Raw genomic sequence first — 18,314 nt, 5'->3', positions numbered from 1 at the left:
TAGAAGGCAGCAGCAAGAAGAGAAATTGAACACGTGTCTAAAACTAAGGCCACATCCCCTGTTCTTCTTCTACTAGTCCCCTCAGCAGTAAAGAAATAGCAGTTGAGGGTTCACAGGCAGAACAGAGGGGTAACGGTGTGTTGCTATTGGCCTTGCAAGGGAGCCTGGAGACATTTCAGCCGCAACAGGCGTTTTACTGAATCTTCGACGATGAGTGCTACTTCAATAGTGCGTAAAAAGGAATCTACATAGGGAAGAGATGTGGTGCAGCGGCCATGGCAGCTAACTCCAGAAGTCATGCGACTCCAGGCAATAGATGGCTTAATCTTCTCGGTGGCCCCCAGCACCTTGACACCCTCGGGTAATTGTTAGCGCTATACAAATACTGGACATTTACATTTGCTCTGCATCCACATACATATGAAGTATCTAAGTGGCAATGTTTATTGTATTTTTAGAGAGCCATCGTTTGAAGTGATGTCTGCCATTTGAGATATTATTTAATGCCTCGGACAATGATGTCAGTGAACAGAAAATAAAAGTCTCCAGTGTATCACGCCGCCAGTACAGCATCCAATCTCCGCGTGCACATCTTCTGTCTGGTTTGTCTCCCTGCGTGCACGCTGAAATTGTATTGATTCCAAGAGTCCTCTGCATGGCAGAGCAGCGCATGCGCTGCTTTCTCCAGGCCGAGACCTTAAAAAGGTTGCACTGCCCAAATGTAGGTTTACCATCTGCTGAATAACCACAAAGGCCCCAGAAATTACTGATTGTCTTAGAAACGTGGAAAAGAGGTATGCATAACACTAGTATGGATAGAGGCTACACTGGAAGAAGGCAAGAATGACAGCAGAACTTACGAGAAGGTCCTTCATTTCCCACCAAAGACCACCTTTGATACAAAAATGTACAGACGCCCTTATACGTTGTGGGCGCACTATAACAAATGTCAGAATATTTCCAAACTGAATACTTACAGGGAATTTTATGTGTACAGTAATATACACTGACTTTGGTGTATTATAATCCTACCTTCCCTGCTCTATATCTCCGACAAACTGTTTATTTAGGGACGGCTATGTCAAATATATACTGTGTGTTTTAATAGGTAAAATTACAATAAAATACATTATTCAAAACTAAGACTGGAAGCCTTGTGCATTAACGCTATCAGCAAAAGGCAAAAATATATTTTGTCATGGTAAATAATTATACTTGTCTACGGGGAAAGGCTCCCCATTTTTGTATAGTGTGGTGATTTATTGCCGATAGGCCCAAGATTTATAGGCCCAAGATTTTGGCAATAACGAAATTAAGGCAGGGTATTACATCATGGCCAGGAAAAGGACTAGAAGGGATATGGGGTACATTATAAAGCAGGTTAGACTAAAAATAAAGGAGCATTTAACATAATGTGTTCACAGATAGTAGGTCACTGCATTTGCCAATTCAGCAATCTTTCTTCCGATGCACCAAGAGCATAATCCACAGAGTCTCAAAAACCAAAGAGGATGCATGTAATGACGTTTACCAGTCAGTAAGCAGTCTGAAAACTGCCATCTTCTGCCACACATTCCTTCTTTAAAATCCATTTGAGCTTATACACAGGACCTATATAAATGTAAGGTGTTATAAGAAAGAAAAAGTACTTTAAATTCAGTATGTTTTTCCTCACATTTGATTTAAAACTTGTTTGAGCACTGAGCAGGTGAGCTTTAAGCTAACTAGTGGTCAGCACTATTATAAAAGTACCATCATGCAGCTGTGGTATTTTCCAAGTAAATATGATAATGTCCCAGAAGTCTTCACTCGTAAGATATCTAGTGGAAATAGATATCTGCAACTGCTTCTAAAGAATAGTGTTTTGTGAATGGGAGTATGTTAGTCCCTATTGCAGCTTGGCAAACGTCTACTAGTGGCACTCCCAAGAAGAGTGCTGATGAAGTCACTATGGGTCACATGTATCAGCCAAATTTGCATTCGCAAACGAGCCGATTCACAGAATTGGCTTGCATGCGAACGCAAAAAAGGCTCTTTACATGTATCAAAACTCATTTTGCGATTTGGTAACCTGTTACTGAATCGCAAAATGGGTTCGCGATTCGGTATTTGGAAGGGGCGTATTTAGGGCGTCCCTTCCAAATAAGCGACTCCTAATGGTATGTATAAACGTTTTGTGATCGTGAATGCGGTCACAAAACATTCGCATTTTACCACCTACATCAAGTATGTGGTAACCCATTCACAGATGGGAAGTGGTACCCAACGACACCTTCCCCTTTAAGAATGGTAATAAAAAGTTTTGTAAGATCAGGCAGCAGTCCCATCCACTGCCTGCTCTTAAAACATCAAAAGAAATATATATACATCTTTTTTTTTTTTTAAACTCAACCTATTTTCCTTCAAGAAAAACATGTTGCATTTTTTTAATTGCTTTATTTAAAAGCAATCATGGACATGGTTGTCTGCTGACCCTAGCAGGCCACCATCCCCATGATTTTAGCGATTCCTAGGGGGTTGCATATTGTGATCTACTGCATTAATACTAATGAGGTATTTGATAGATTGGATGGCTCTAGAGCCGACAAACGCTTTCTAGGCACAACGGTGGCAGTGGCTAAGCGAGACATGGCAGCAAGCTGGACTCAGGCCAAACCTCCTACCATACGAAAGTGGCGGCAGGGGTGGATTGATGCGAGGCCCTGGAGGAACCCCTCTTTGAGGCCCGGGGATGTCCTGAGAGATTTCATAGGATATGGGGCAAATGGCTAAACCTACTGTCTTGAGATGTGTGCTTGATTTCTCTGCTACCTTGTTACACTGCTTCTCCGGTGGGGTGGTTTGCTCGGAGGTACTAAACTATGGCTGGGGTTTTTGTTGTATGCCGAAGATGGACTTTGATTTACTGCGCAATCATATGCTGTCCTTTGTATATTTGGTTTTTCAAATGCCAATAAAGTTGATTATAAAAAAGAAATATTACTGGAGGTAGCTCAATTTGCGACCCCCTAGGAATTGGTATATGAAACTCTTGCAGCCTGATTCATCATTGGGAGGTTTTGCGAGTCTGAAATAGCGAATCATAAGGAATCGCTATTCCAGACTCGCAAAACGGGATTTATGTAAGAATAGCAAAAATGTTTGCGATTCCTACTGATTTCTTATTTGCGATTAGCTAATCGCAAATAAGATAGCGATTTAAAGGGTGCCATGGGTGTCCAGAGGACACCCTGTAGCACCCCTTAAAAGCTAATTTAAACAGGTGTTGCGCATACACATGTCCAAAGGACATGTGTGTGTGCAACATGCAATTCACAAAAATGCTTTTAAAAGCATTTTTTTGAGTTTTCGCTATTTACCACGAGGTTTGACCTCGCAGTAAATAGCAGGCCGAAATTGCGAATTCGCAAATTTTAAATGGATGATGAATTGCATTTAAGGAATCTCAAATAGAGATTCCTTAAATGTAATTCATCGCAAAATAGCGAAATCGCTATTACCGATTTTTGCATTTGGGATGATGAATCCCAAATGCAAAAATAGCGCTCGCAAAGGGCCAGATTCTCAGAATCTGGGCCTTTACGAGCTGATTTCGGGTTGTTGGAGTTTCATACATTGCAAATTGCGATTACCTAATTGCAGTTCTCAGAAAATCACAATTAGGTCATCGCAATTTCCAATTTTGATACATGTGGCCTTATGCTCCTTGTAGGATGGGCTTTACCTGTGTATGTAAAACGTTTTCCTGCTTTAATGTGTCAAAAAGCTATTATTGCCTCTATGCATCCAGATAGTCCCTGTTTTGTGACTGGGAAGCTTTTACGTGATCTAGAGAAGGACAATAAGCTCATATGATATTATTGAGCGTTTACTTTTACCAATACATAACTTGAGGCATCTCCTGAGGTCTAGCAAATCTAGAGCTCTTTCTGCAGGATGTGTTGGATTTTGAAGAAATGTCTTTAGGATTGCAGGCTTGTTTAAATGAAATTCAGTTGGTATTTTAGGTATGAATTTGGGATTAGTTTTAGGACGACTGTCACTTCAAAACGTTTACATTTGCTAGCATTTAGTAACTGGCGAAAAGAAGGAGTCAGGTCCTGATTGGGACTGAGGGGGGGCTGGACCATAATATAATGAAGCATTTAGTAACTGTCATGTCATGCCTGATTTTTCACACCACCTATGCGTGCAAGGTAGCAATGCGGAGCAGCGACGTCAACAGATTTCCTCTTGTGTTACGGGCAATGTATACTTCTTGTGCTGCTGCTGAGGATTAATACTACTTGATCCCGTGGTAGACCTGGAAGTAAAATGTATTGTTCAACCAAACCGGTGAATTCTTGTCATGAATGACACCTTCAACCTATAGCAGATTCCACTCTGGCATTTTTAACCCTATTCGCATAATGATAAACACAACAGGTCTGAAAATGAACAGCATGTTCGCAGCAAAAAAAGCCATGGTAAACTAAACTTGAACGGAGCAACTTGGCACCAATAAGTTTATGCGATACCAAAAAGGCACCAATAAGTTTCTGTCCATGTCTTCAACAAGTGCGTTCCCAACCCAGTCCCAAAACGCTGTACAGTGTTGGATTATATTTTGTTTTAATCAGAGAAGCACTTGGTACCAAATCCAGCCCGTGATGCCCTGAAAGGCAGGTTCCCTTCTAAATCCATTCTTGAACATCCCTCAACGTATCACACTGTTCTCCCGAACTTGCCTGCAGCCATAGGGCACACACAAGGCAGCAACCAACACTCACTGACCTGCTGCCACCAGCACTGCCTGCACCCCTCTCTCTTACTGACAGCCTGGGATCAGACTAGAAAGGAACACAAGGGTAGCCAATCAGAGGCCGATCTTCACAAGGCAGCTGCTACCTATGACAACCAACAGGAAGGCGACTCACGTTACGAAATGACAAGCAGACCTATAGACACTGAAAGCGTCTCAGTATCTTCCGTGTTGAAAACGAGGTGGCCATCTTAGAGAGGCTAGTCTCATCATATTTAGCGTGGGGAGGGAAGAGAACGTGCTTTTGAGCTACATTACCTATGCATGATTTTACAAGAAAGCAAGTGTTTCATATCGTACTCACTCCCGCCTGAAAATTTTGTTGACAAACACCTCGAGGTGTTCCGTTGGTAGTAACATAAATGTCACTGTTCCATGCTTGCAAGACTGGTGCACCATGCTGAACTGATAATGCTCAATTTAAATAAACTTTTTTGGCATGAGAATACCAAAGGAGCAAATCTTACAAGATGTACTATGTGGGTCTTAAACCAATTGTAATGTTCGAACCCGACGGTATGATCGGAGATGTGGCGCATCCTTTCATGCGTGTTCCTCGCCATACATTCTGCTGTGATCATGCATTGAACGAGAGGCCGTAGAAACTGCACTGCGGCTCGGATAAGTGCAAAAGTGAAGAGTACGGAACGAATAGGACAGCAATTTAAAACGAGGCGCTCGGCAAAGCTGCGTTCACGCGAATACAGATGAACCCAATAATCAGCAAACTAGCTAACGTTGTTACTGAGAAAACTGATAAATTCAGCGCCTAGCCAGACCGCTCTTATATTGATATCGCGGCAAGAATACACAGAGAAACGCCCTCTTGCGCCCTTGTTTCCTACCTAGCCACTCATTTCCTAACTAGCTGGATAAAGTTAATCTACTTAGAACAGCATCCACTTCTGTCTGTGACCGAGGTGCCGCAGGACAGACGACCCCCGGGCCCCGCCCTACAGGACCCGCGCAGCCATGTTAGGAGAACAAGAACTTGTGCGTTGCCTTTTGTTTACCTTTTCCGCCGATCCCGGAACCAATCTATTAACAAGCTTGCACAGCACTACTCCGTTTCTGAGTGACGACTTTAGGAATTCCTCTGGGTCGCATATGGTCTTTTTGGGGGAGTTCAGGACTCCCAAAGATATGAGCCATGTCACTGCTTGCTCCTCCGGGTTCATGGCAGCAGATTAGGCTGTGAAACAGATGCAGGGGTTGGTGCTATATAACCCACATCCGTACTTGCCTCTGCTCATTTCTTCTTTTTTTCAACAACTTCTGGTTTGTGGCGTGCTGTGGCCTGAACCAGATCTCATAGATATTTAAAAACAAGTTATAATGCCAGAGCCGCGTATAGATGTGGAATAACTTTTTTCAAATGCTAGGGTTTAACATGTAGATGACGCTCAAAAAAATTAATAAATGTTATGTTTTTTCGACTGTGCGCTAACAGTAACTTTCACTGTAATAAATAACTTCATGCTGAAAAAATATGATCTTTTACAAAAAAAAGTAACTTTTATTTTGAAAATTTCCAATCCTAGATTTGACACCTACTAATCCATTACATAGTTTTCAAACGTTTTGTGTTCACAGTCCCCCTTCGTTGTTCATCGCTTACAGCCTTAGAAATGGGAAATAAAATACTCCGGATTTCTATACATTGGGGGTTCAAGGTGTTGCAGCAGAAAGAGGCTGAAATCACGAGGTACAGTGTCATGAGTGACCGTATCAGCCAACTTATGAAAAAAAATGTGTTTAAAAAAGCTGCCCAAAAGTACTTGCCAATGATTAAGTGCTTTTTCTTTGATGTCATGTTAAAGCGCTTCTGCCAGACTGGTAGCAATGTTAATCCCTTTACGATTTTGTTGCTCCTCTCCGGATCTGGTTGTTCAGATTAATTCTATTTCAGGACAGGAGGCTCCGATTATGATTTTCTCATTTCTTTACAGAATTCTCGGCAGCCAATAAACAGTAACCAAAAAACTACTTTACCCATAACCACCAGGATAACAACCATAGAGTACTCAGTATAAAAGGTCCCAATGATGATAGTCTTTCTTCCTCTTTCTTTGCTGCTCTGCAGCCAGTTAAGTGCTTTTTTTGGTTCTTACCTGTATTTACTTGTATTTGCAGCGTTGTTGTGCTTTACTATTGCTTGGTGCTTCGCGCTTCCATCGCACTGTGTGGCGCGTCTTTGCGGCGCACTCCGGCTCCGGTTGCACGTTTGTACCGCTTTGCCGTTTTTCGTCTTTTCTGCCGGTTTACATGTGCGCATTGCGGGGAGCGTGTGCTCACCTCCCATGGACCGGGCGCTTGCTGCCGAGGTCTTATTTCTTAAAGTGGAGCTAGGTGCGCGAGCTCTTCCGACTCTATTCTGGTGGCGGCTGTGTCGCGCATGTGCGCCAGCTATTTCCAGCTTCTCGTAGTGTCTCTTCACTATGCCGGTTGAGTGCAGGTCGTCTCTGACGTCGTAGCCCACAGCCTGACAGAATTGAACCCTGTGTGATGCCTTGGCTCGCAGAGTGCTTGGGCTGTATTTGTGTGCATAGGTGAATGAATTGGGTGAACTTGTTATTCCCTGGAGGAGGTGGGTAGGCATATTTAAATCGTATCTTATTGCCATAGGAGGTAGCAATTATTCCAACATACGGAAACAGCACATACTACTCCACAATTTAGGCACACAAGGTAGGAAAATTTATGAAGACATAACAGGGAGGTTGGTGGAGGATGATCAAGAGGAAGTAGAGGAGGGTATCAACGTTTATGAGAGCACTTTGAGGGAGTTAGAGACACACTTCAAAGAGAAAATAAATGTGGTGATGGAAAGACATAAGTTTTTTAAGAGGGTACAGAAGAAGGAGGAGAGGGTGAGCGCGTACATAGCAGTACTGAGAGGATTATCAGCCACATGTGAATTTGGGCAACTCACAGACTCGTTGATTAGAGACCAACTCGTGAGATGCACCAATGATACCAAAACACAAGAGGAGTTACTCACTAAGAACCCTAAATTAGAGGAAGCTCTCAACATAGCTAAGGGCCTAGAACACACCGCGCGGTGTATGATGGAAATGAAACCACAAGAGGGGATAAACAAAGAGAGGGCAGAGAGCAAGATCCACACGGAGGGAGAAACCATTTGTAAAGTAGGGGACAAGAGTAAAGAGATGGTTCGTAGGAAGACTGGTACTATGGTGTGTTTCAAATGTGGTAGTCCCAATCACCTGGCCAACAATTGGAAGTGCCCAGCGAGAAATGTACAATGCAGGAAGTGTAACAGGTGGGGGCACTATTCCAAAGTGTGTAAGGCACCCAGCAAAGCTGTACATGCAATTGAGGAGTACCCTCAGGAAGAGGAGGGGGAGAAATCCTATATCTTCCAAGTGGAGGAAGAGGATGAAAATAACGATGACATCTATCCCAAATGTGATGTTTTACTTGATGGTGTAAAGTTCAGTATGTATGCTGATTCATGTTCGCCCTACACGTTGGTAGATAAAAGTGTATTTGAAGAAAAATTTGCAAACCACCCCATTAAAATGATGCAAGCTGATATCAGTCCCAAGGGGTACAACAAGGGAAGAATCCCCTTAGAGGGCATGGCGACAATGAGAATCTCATTTAAAGACAGGCACACTGTGGGGAAAGTGTATGTGTCCACTAGTGGCTCGACCCTTTTGGGTTGGAAACACCAGAAGGAGTTGGGTATGAAGTTAGACCCGAATAACAAAGAGCAGGTGCTACTTATCAACCCGGTAGGATTAGCAGGGGACCTCACCGAAGAGTTTAAGGAGGTATTCAGCGAAAGGTTAGGTGTATTTAAGAACTATATGCACAAGATTATTCTTAAGGAGGGGGCAGTACCCGTAGTGCATAAAACCAGATCCATACCACTACGCATGAGAGAACCCCTCCAGCAAGAACTTCAAAGGTTGGTCAGTCAAGGAGTCATCAACGAAATTGAGAGTTCAGCATGGTTGGCCCCGATCGTGATCACGGCGAAAGATGGAGGAAACAGCATAAGACTCTGTGTGGACCTGAGAGATCTAAATGCAAACATCCTGGTGGATATGTTTCCTCTGCCCTGCATCAGTGAAATGTTGAGCACGATCCGGGGGGCCAAGTATTTTAGTGTACTAGACCTATCCTCTGCATATTACCAAATCAAGTTACATCCTGATTCGCAAATTCTAATGGCCTTCACCACCCCTTTTGGCAATTTCAAGTTTCAGCGAATGCCATTTGGCTTGGCGTCCGCGGCTGCAGCCTTCCAAAGAGTCATGCAACATGTGCTGAAAGACTGCAAGAAGACCATCTGTTTCCAAGATGACATACTGATCTATGGAAGTAGCGATGAAGAACACAATGAGATGGCAAAGAAGGTGTTAGAAAAGCTGAAAGAAGTAGGGTTCACCACAAAACCAAGCAAGTGCAAGCTAGGTGTAAGCTCGGTGGACTACCTGTGACACACCTTATCGGAGGAAGGCATCAAACCTAAGTATGACTTGGTCAGAGCAGTGAGAGACGCCCCCACGCCCAAAAGCAAGGAGGACATACTATCATTCTTAGGGCTTGCTGAGTACATGGCTAAATTTATCAAGGAGTTTGCCATGGTATCGCAGCCTCTAAGAGAATTGATCAAGAAAGATAGTGTTTTTGCTTGGGGGAAGGAACAAGAGACGTCCATGAAGATCATAAAGAAGGCAATCATTGAAGCCCCGTTCATTGGAAAATTCGACCCTAATGGTGCCACCATCATCTCGACAGATGCCAGCAACAGAGGCATAGGAACGACATTGGCGCAAAGAGAGGGAAGTAAAGTCAAAGTTGTGGCTTTTGCATGAAGGACCCTCACTTCATCAGAAGCAAACTATTCGACCATAGAAAAAGAGGCACTGGCGGTCTATTGGGCTATCCGCCACTTCAAGTTTTTTATATGGGGTATTCCGTTTGAGGTACAGACTGACCTCAAACCCCTGGTCTCACTCTTCACTAGGAAGGACATGGAAAGCATGACGCCCCGCATAGCCAAGTGGGCAGTGGGATTACAAGCATATAATTTCAGAGTGACATATTCCAGGGCAACAGAATAGGGTTGCAGACTTTTTATCGAGAGCACCAGCAGGAGGAGAGGAGGACGAAGAGTTGAATGGTGACTCCATCCTGAAGGTGAGTCTAGCTGCAGTGGAAAAAAATGCTTGGGTAACCCAGATGGAACAAGATGAAGTAATGAAGAAGGTGAAGAAACATATCCTTACGGGATGGCCAAAGAAGTGTAAGGACATGGAGGAAGAGATCCAACAGTATTGGAATGTGCGGGAAGACCTATCAGTGGAAGGAAATTTCGTACTCAAGTCTGGGAAGCTCGTCCAACCGGAGGCCTTAAGGAATCAGATCGTAGAACTAGCGCACAAAGGTCATCTGGGCCGCAGTCTGAGCAAAGCTAGGCTACGTATGGACTACTGGTTTCCTGCAATGGACAGTGAGATGGAAGACAAAGTACGGGACTGCTACGCATGCGGTCTGAGTGACAAGTCAAAAGTCACTAGACGAGCACCATTGTCACCGGTGTAAGTTCCTGAGATTCCCTGGGACAAGTTAGGCTTCGACATAGCCGGGCCCATCCATGGCAAGGGGCCACAGGATTGGTACCTACTTGTTCTGGTGGATTACTATTCAAGTTGGATAACCTGCAAGATGGTCCACAATGTGAACACAAGGTCGATCATTGAGTTCATGAAGGAGGTGTTCTCGAGAGAGGGAATCCCTTTGACACTGGTAACGGACAATGGGGTACAGCTGATCTCTGAAGAGATGAAGGAATTTCTTAAAGACTGCTCCATAGCCCATATCCGCACGCCACTGTATTGCCCCAAGGCAAATGGCAAGGTGGAAAGGGTAAACCGCATGTTGAAAGAGTGCATGCAGCTGGCCAATCAGGCTGGGTAAAACATTGAGGAAGCAATAAGAGATATGCTGTGGGCATACCACACCACGCCGAAATCTACTACAGGATGCACACCTTTCGAGTTGCTGAGAGGAAGGAAAGCAGGAACAAAGCTGACCCCAAATTGGATGGGAAGAAAGCAAATGGAAGAGACCGACCCCAAAGAGATCAAGAGGAGGATCAAAACCAATCAATGGAAATACAAGGAATGGTACGACAGGAAATGGGGAGTCAAGGAGAGGGAGTTCCAGCGAAGACAAAACGTCGACGTCAGGAAACCGGAAAGACTAAGAAAAGGAGGAGAAAAGTTCTATGCCCCCAGCACCATCAGAATGCCAAAGAAGAACACAGTGGTCATGGAGGATGGAAGATTATGGAGCCATGATCGGGTGGTGCCCACAGAGGGGGAAGAAGCTAGATCAGGCTCAAGAAGAATGGGGGGTGGAGACATCAATGGAGGGGTCAGACAAGACAGAAAGAGTGATAGACCTAGGTTCCCTCCTCACTGGCACAAACAATACATAATGAGATCGTGATCTGCAATATGAATACAAAGTATTGTGTTTCTGAGGGTCTTCTGCGAAAGACCGTGGGCCATGTGTGCGGGTGGGGTATTCCCTTTCCTACCTCTACCCTGGCCTTCCCAGTTCCCATTCCCTCCCCTCCTACCCTCCTCTTTCCCTAGGGAGGATGATGTGTTGTAACTTGGTATGTTTCCCCTTCATTTCCCAGTTCCCCCCCTCCTTCCACCCGTTTTGGTATGGTCCACTCTGACAGCTCAGGCGCTCGCTATCGAATGTTGAGATAGCAGCTGACCCCCATGTTGATAAGCTGACGGCATCCTTAACTTATGCTTAACTAAATAAAGTAATTAAGCTATCATCACCGCTTCCTCTTTACTACAATAGGCTTTGACTAGAGTGTGGTTTTCTGTCTTTTCAGCGGGCCTTCTCCCTCCACATTTGAATTGTTTGTGGCCAGGTTTATTCCTGCGCTACTGGCTTGCTGAGGGTTTCTCACACTCCCCCTTGCATTGTGCCTTTGGCATTCCTGGAAACTATTAGTCATCTTGTGTGCATTACTGTGCACTTTGTGTATCATGGAGGAATATGATTATGAGGATGATGACTATTATTAATGGGGAGGATGACTCTGGCGCATTGGAGCAGGATTTGGTCGCAGAATTGGACAAAGGTGTCCAGCAATCAGTTGTTAGAATTGGGTGTCTCTGGATGGCGCAAGTATGCACTTGTGACAAGCAGGGACCCTCTCCTCTATGTCAGGGGGAAGGATGACCCCTTAGAATTACCCTTGCTCACCCTCTAGGTGCGTGGCGTGAGCAGCCAAGGCTATTCTTCAGGCGCTATGGAGTTAAGCATTTGTACCAACACACACAGCAAAATGTACCAATCCCCCCACAAATGGACACCAGGCAGGTATTATGTATCAAAATACGCTCCTTCATGTAAAAATATATGTATGTATATAGATCAGACTTATCACAAGACCATTATAACGTTTTTGTAGGCCAACAGATTGTAAATAGGCAAGCTTTTCTTTCTATTCAAGTTCCAAGGGGATTTTCCCTGTAAAATCACTTCTTCTCGCAATTTCAGTCAAAAAGTAATCCTCTCAGTGTCTTTTGACTCTTAGAACCGGTCTGGGTTCTCTTTATGGGCCACAGGTCTTTGAATGCCCCTTCTAGCACCCCTTTGTGCAGTTACTGTCCCCTTGTGCGCTTTCTAACGCTCCTGCCGCCTCCCGACTCGATAACGGGCCCGACCTGCCAAAGCTCACGCTTCTCGCGGGGCTTGCCACCAGAGGCAAAGTAGCTCTGGAGGGTAGACTAGCCCCTGCGCGCAGTGTTGATTGTCTGGATTCTCCAGGGAGGGTTGAGTCCAGTGGTGGCAGCTACATAGATTTCAGTGCAGAAAGTCCCAGTTCCCCGAGTATGGTACCTGTTTCCCTAGAAGAGGAGTATAGGTTGAAGTTCAGGGACAGTAGGAAACTGTCTCACCAGTCTTGGGAGGACTTTGCAGGGGACTGTCAGTGTGCACTGATTGAGTGGTTAGAGGTTCCCACGGGACCTGATTTTGACAAACTGTTTGATCTTATTCTCAAGGAGCAGGTGCTCAGTCGTTGTTGGCCGGAGTTACGGCAACACTTATTGAGGATGGATCCTTGGGAGCTTGCAAGTGAAGCAGATCGCTGGGAGAGTGCCAGAGGTTCTCTAGAGTCATTAGGGAGTGACTCCAAAACAGTGGTTCAGGTATCCTCCAGCCCTGCGTGGTGGAGGAGGCTCAGTGTAGCCCAGCTAGGTCCCAGGATAGCGAGGAGGGTGTAGGGGCTCACTGCCTGGCTCAGTGGAGCAGGAGTGAGAGGGAGACCGAGGGTCCCCAAACGCCCGAAGCCCTGCCTCAGGACTTGGATGGTTTCTTGAGGAAACACCAGGTTGGGGACCTAGGCAGTCCTGTTAGTCCATCTGAGGAAGAACTCCTAGTGTCTAGGGAACCTGGAGCATCTGTAACTAGAGCTCCAGGGGTTCCAGTGTCCGGCAGTGCTACTCCAGGAGGGAGTGCCCAGAAGTCCGAAGTGAGGAGTGATTGGGGGATGAGTTTCCCAGTGGATGCACCAGTGGACCAGAGACTAGCCAGTTGAGTTAGATCTTCTTGGGGGGACCCGGGTGGCACCACTTCTGGTCTGGGGGATCTTCCCGCACTGTCAGGTGGACAGGGGACGGGAGATCTGCGCCAGACAGACAGTCACACAACATACGTGTCATTTGTTAGCCTCAGGGGGATGGTGTGTGAGTCCCCAGAAGTCCTGGAGTGCCAGGCAATTGTTCCACCAAAGGTTTTAGACCGGAGGTTGGGAGGCCAGGTTCAGGTTACTGACTGTAATCAGTGTCCTGACCAGTGCTTCTTCCAGAGGAACCTCTCCAGTTGGGAGAGGGCAGGCCTCTGGAAGGGGGTGCAGAGGGTGGGAGAGCCCACCTCTGACCCCAGTGCAACCTGAGGGGTTAAACCCTGGGTTGGAGTGGCGTTGTAAGGGTACCCCTCGCAGGAGGAGGAGGAACCCTAGAAGGAGAGGTAGGGGGAGGAGAGCCTTCCCCGAGACTCCTGGTCCACCTGAGGTTGTAGACCCTAGGCTGGAGAACCAGTGGCAGTCTAGTCCTGTCTTACAGACAGGAAGAGTGGAGAATGGCTACTATGTGCCAGGGGTTATTACCCCCCGTTCTGCGAATTGGCAAGGACCGGTGGCACCTGGGTGGCCCAGGGCCAGGTCCTGGCCGCGCACAGCTCGGGAGTACCAGTGGGGTAGCTCAGTTGGTCCAGACAGTGTGTTGAGAAGGAATCCCATGGGTTCACCGTGGCGTAGAACAGGAGGGTGTCCCTGCAGTTGCGGGCCCGCGTCCGTGTTCTATCGCCCCAAGCAGGAAAGTCCATCACAGTGGTGATTGGTCTGCCCTGCGTTTTGGCTGGAAGGGGGTTGTGTTGGACTTGGCCCTTCTGGCATGTTCACCCCTAGACTTTTTGCATGTAATGGGGACCTGGTGATGGTGATTTTTGGGTTCTGCGCACTTTCACTGTGTCCCAGTGGAAAGTGCGTGCGCACTCTGAGTGCATGTGATGAGATAGGCCTGCCCTCCCATAGGAATGCATGGGGAATGTATGTGTCCCTGGTAGTTCCTGATGCGTGGGGTGTACAGGTTCGAATTTGATATGTGCGAACTCGTGAGAGTGAATGCTTCGCAATGGTGTATGTGGCATGAGTGTGTCTTGTGTACAAATGCCACTTCTAGGACATGGCATATTAATGTAAAATATGCCTGGCGTGTGATTGGCTGGAGCTGGCTGGTGAGCCTGGCTCCAGGAAGGCTGGATGGGTCTGCCCGGTGGTGAGTGTGAGATTAGCATGCTGATGGCTGGGGAGGAGTGTACCTGTGTCCTGAATGAGGCTGGGTTTTCCCCAGACAATGCTGGCTCCGCCCCCTGTGGTGCAACTGATGACCCTAGCCCTGCCAGTGAATGAAATGGGTGGTTGAGCCATCAAGAGTGCTCCAAAACCAGCTGCGACTGGTTTCTCCCCCACCCTGCACCCTTAGACAAAGGAATGTGGTGTATAAAAATGGGGCTGTGTCCCCACAGATGTTGTTCTGCTTTTGGATCCTGCCAGAGGGGGCTGTTGCTGCTGGGGCCAGGAGGACCGCCACTTGGACTGTCTCCCTGCCTGGAGACCCAGTGTGCTAGCTCTGGGCCCAGCCTTGCCCTCCTGCCTGCCTCCAGCCCCTGCCGGAGCTTGTGCTGTGCCTATAGCCCTGAGAGCGCTGCTCTCTGTCCTTCAGCGCTGGGGAGTGCTGGAATCCCTTGCCTAGCGCTTGAGAGCGCTTTATTTGGCTCCTAGTGCTGTGAGCGCTTTATCTTGTCCTGTGGCGCTTGGGAGCGCCTTGCCTTCGTTGTTAGCGCTGCTAGCGCTTTGGGTGTCCAGCCGGTGCCCACCCGGCATCTGCTGATTTGATGGTGCCCACTATTTGATGTCCGAGTGCCCACCTCGGATTATTGCCCTTTGGAGGCCGGTGCCCACCCGGCATTGCCCCGTCCTGGGATTGTAATTTATCACGAGGGAGCCCACTCCTCGGAAAATGGGGCCCCGCCTGCCTGTCTGAAGCGAGCCGCCGCGCTGCCCCGGCGACCCTGAAGTGATTGTTGGCCCGGCCAATCACTACGCGACCCGAGGGAGGTGAACCAGAAATCCCGCTCCCACCGAGCCACGAGCCGAAGGAAGCAGCCGGCGTGTCCTGCCCGAGGCTCCCGATCGAAGGGAGAGCCCGGGGACGAGGAAGAGGAGCCGCCGCAGCTCCAGACAGCCGGTGAGTGTGCAGTGGGGCCGAGAGAGCGAGTGCAGGGAGGAGGGCGTCGGGGCACATTATACTCTGCCAAAAATAGACCCAAAAAACTATTCGATCTCATCAAGATTCCCAACCACTCTCCCCCAACCTCCAAGCTGGAGGACTCTACCAAGAAAGCAATGGACTTTGCTCTATTCTTTGACGAAAAAGTGAAATCCCTTGTGGCTCAGGTAGCTCACCCTACCCCTCCTGAGGAGCGCAAATCCTTAGCCGTTTGGCAGAACTTTGACCTCATCTCTGAAGATGCCCTCCTCAAATGCATCCTCGAAACAAAGCCCTTCAACCACTCTCTTGACCCCATCCCTAGTGCCATTGCTATCAACTTCTATTCCCATTTACTGTCTTATTGGACCACTCTGGTCAACCTCTCCCTCTGCCAAGGCTCCCTTCCTGTCTCCTTCAAAACAGAGCAGGTCACCCCTCTGCTTAAAAAACCCTCTGCTGATGCGAATGACCTCAATAACTACTGCCCCATCACTAACCTTCCCTTTCTTGCGAAGATCACAGAAAGATGTGTAGCGAAACAACTCTCTCGTTATATCAGGGACAATGATCTTCTTGACAAATGTCAGTCCGGCTTCATCCAAAACTGCAGCACTGAAACAGCCCTATTGCAAGTGATTGATGACGCGCTGAGGATACTCGACTCGGGGGGGGGGGGGTCCTGTCTCCCTATTCTCCTTGACCTCTCTGCAGCCTTTGACACTGTCAACCACGACACTCTCCTCAACATTCTGCAACAGAGAATGGGCATGGAGAGTAATGTGCTTAAATGGTTTGCTTCCTTCCTCTCAGATAGATCCCAAATGATCAAAATAGCGAACAGCCTTTCATCTCCTCTGGCGGTAGGTCAAGGGGTTCCTCAAGGCTCTATACTTGCACCTACTTTGTTCAACCTCTACCTAGAACCCCTGGGAAATCTCCTAAGTAAATCTGGGATCAACTATCACCTCTACGCAGATGACACTCAAATCTACCTCAAAGTTGCCTCCACCCACGATCTCACTTCCCTTAGATCAACTCTCGACTCCATTCAAAACTGGATGTCAACTCACCAACTGATTCTGAATCCCTCCAAAACTGAATTCCTCCTCCTCTCCTCCCCACTTGCCCCTCCCCCAGTTCAATCTTGGATGGATCAGACAAATCTACTCAACAATAAGCATATCATTGTTGAAAGCGCAAAATCCCTTGGTGTCTTACTCAACAAGAATCTCAATCTAATCCCTCACATCAATTCCATTGCAAAGTCTGCACGATACCAACTGCAACTTTTTTGGGGAATTTGTCGCTTTTTTCCTGAGCATGACCCTAAAACACTGGTGCAATCGCTGGTCCTCTCCAGACTGGACTACTTCAATTCTCTTCTTTCTGGCCTCCCCAAATCCCACCTATACCCCCTGAAATCGGTCCTACACTCAGCAGCCCATTTCATCTATGGGGCTAAAAGAAGCGACCACATCACACCGCTGCTATCCTCCCTGCGTTGGCTTCCCATCGAGGCTAGAGCTATCTACAAGACTGCCTGTATCACCCACAAAGCCTTGCACTCCTCCTCTCCTCGCTACCTGTCGAATAAACTGAAACTCTCTGGAGGCTCTAGACCATCTCGGAATGCGGAAAATCTTCTGCTTGAACCCCCCACTTTCAAGAAGGAAAGATCGATGGCCCAATCCTTTTCAGGCAACGCAGTGAGAATCTGGAACCCTCTCCCGCCTCAGCTCCGGACTACCTCCTCCTCTTAGGCCTTCAAATGGGACCTTAAAGTTCTCCTCCTCCAAAGACACCTCCAAGTCTAACTCACACCCTTGCCTTCGTTTGAAGGAAGACCTCCCATTACTGGAAAGTCTTTTGGCCAGGAGTATGGTCTTCCTCCCCAGTGTGTTCTGGTAGTTTAAATGTTTAGTGATATCCCAATACCTGTGTATGGTACCCTTTTGGAACTTGCACAGGTCACTTTTGTTTTATAACACACTGTTTGCTACCTCACACATTTTGTTTGTTTTAGATACTTGCACAAGTGCCTCCATTGCCTACGTAACATTTGTTCTTGTGATGGAGTGTCTGCCTTTTATTGCAGTATTATTCTTCGACTTGTATTTTGTACATCTTTGTAACCTGCACCCATTTCACTTTTTTCTCCTGTAATGCACCGATTGCTACCTCATGTATTTTGGTTGCTCACTAGTGTCACTTTTGATCCATGTACTTATTGTTTGCATTTGTATTTTGTTCCTGTATTTCATTATTGGTCCTTATGTGAAGCGCTCTGACACCTTCGGGTAAAGTCCGAGCTATATAAAATTGCATAAATAAAAAAATAAATAAACCACATTGCCGGTGCCCGCCCCTCCCCTGCAGCACCCGGGCCGGAGAGAGGCCCAGGGGTGTTCGAGCCCTGAGAGGCTCGTGGGGCCCTTGCCCTTGTTCTTAGTCCCCCGTGAGGGACTCCAACGAAGCCCGCCTTTGAGATTAGGAGCCCCGAGGCTCCTGGGGGCAATTTGGATATTTTGAGCCCAGAGAGGCTCCCGGCCATATGTTGTTTCGCGAGCCCTGAGAGGCTCGAGGCCAGTTCCTGTTCTTTTGAGCCCTGAGAGGCTCTTGTGCCCACAGTCGTTTTGCGAGCCCTTAGAGGCTCTTTAAGTGTTCCTAGG

General features: G+C 47.1%; 1 protein-coding gene across 4 annotated transcripts in view; it reads right to left on the bottom strand.

Annotated features, from left to right (window-relative positions):
- The window catches only part of ARHGEF6 (Rac/Cdc42 guanine nucleotide exchange factor 6), a 1,115,823-nt gene extending 1,109,818 nt beyond the window's left edge, over positions 1–6,005 (bottom strand). For 2 of the 4 annotated variants that reach the window (XM_086918632.1, XM_086918633.1), the window contains exon 1: positions 5,815–6,005. In XM_086918632.1, coding sequence (XP_086774758.1) covers positions 5,815–5,979 — 165 coding nt within the window. In that variant the 5' untranslated portion in view covers positions 5,980–6,005. Of the gene's footprint in view, positions 1–4,773; positions 4,922–5,814 lie in introns of those variants that run through there. The other 2 variants (XM_086918635.1, XM_086918634.1) reach the window with 2 other exon arrangements.
- Between the last annotated feature and the right edge of the window lie 12,309 nt (positions 6,006–18,314).

Source organism: Lissotriton vulgaris, chromosome 4_1 (genome assembly GCF_964263255.1).
Source record: "Lissotriton vulgaris chromosome 4_1, aLisVul1.2, whole genome shotgun sequence".
Classification (NCBI taxonomy): Eukaryota; Metazoa; Chordata; class Amphibia; order Caudata; family Salamandridae; genus Lissotriton; species Lissotriton vulgaris.
Note: the sequence above shows the minus strand (reverse complement) of the source record. Positions and strands in the feature narration are given on the sequence as shown.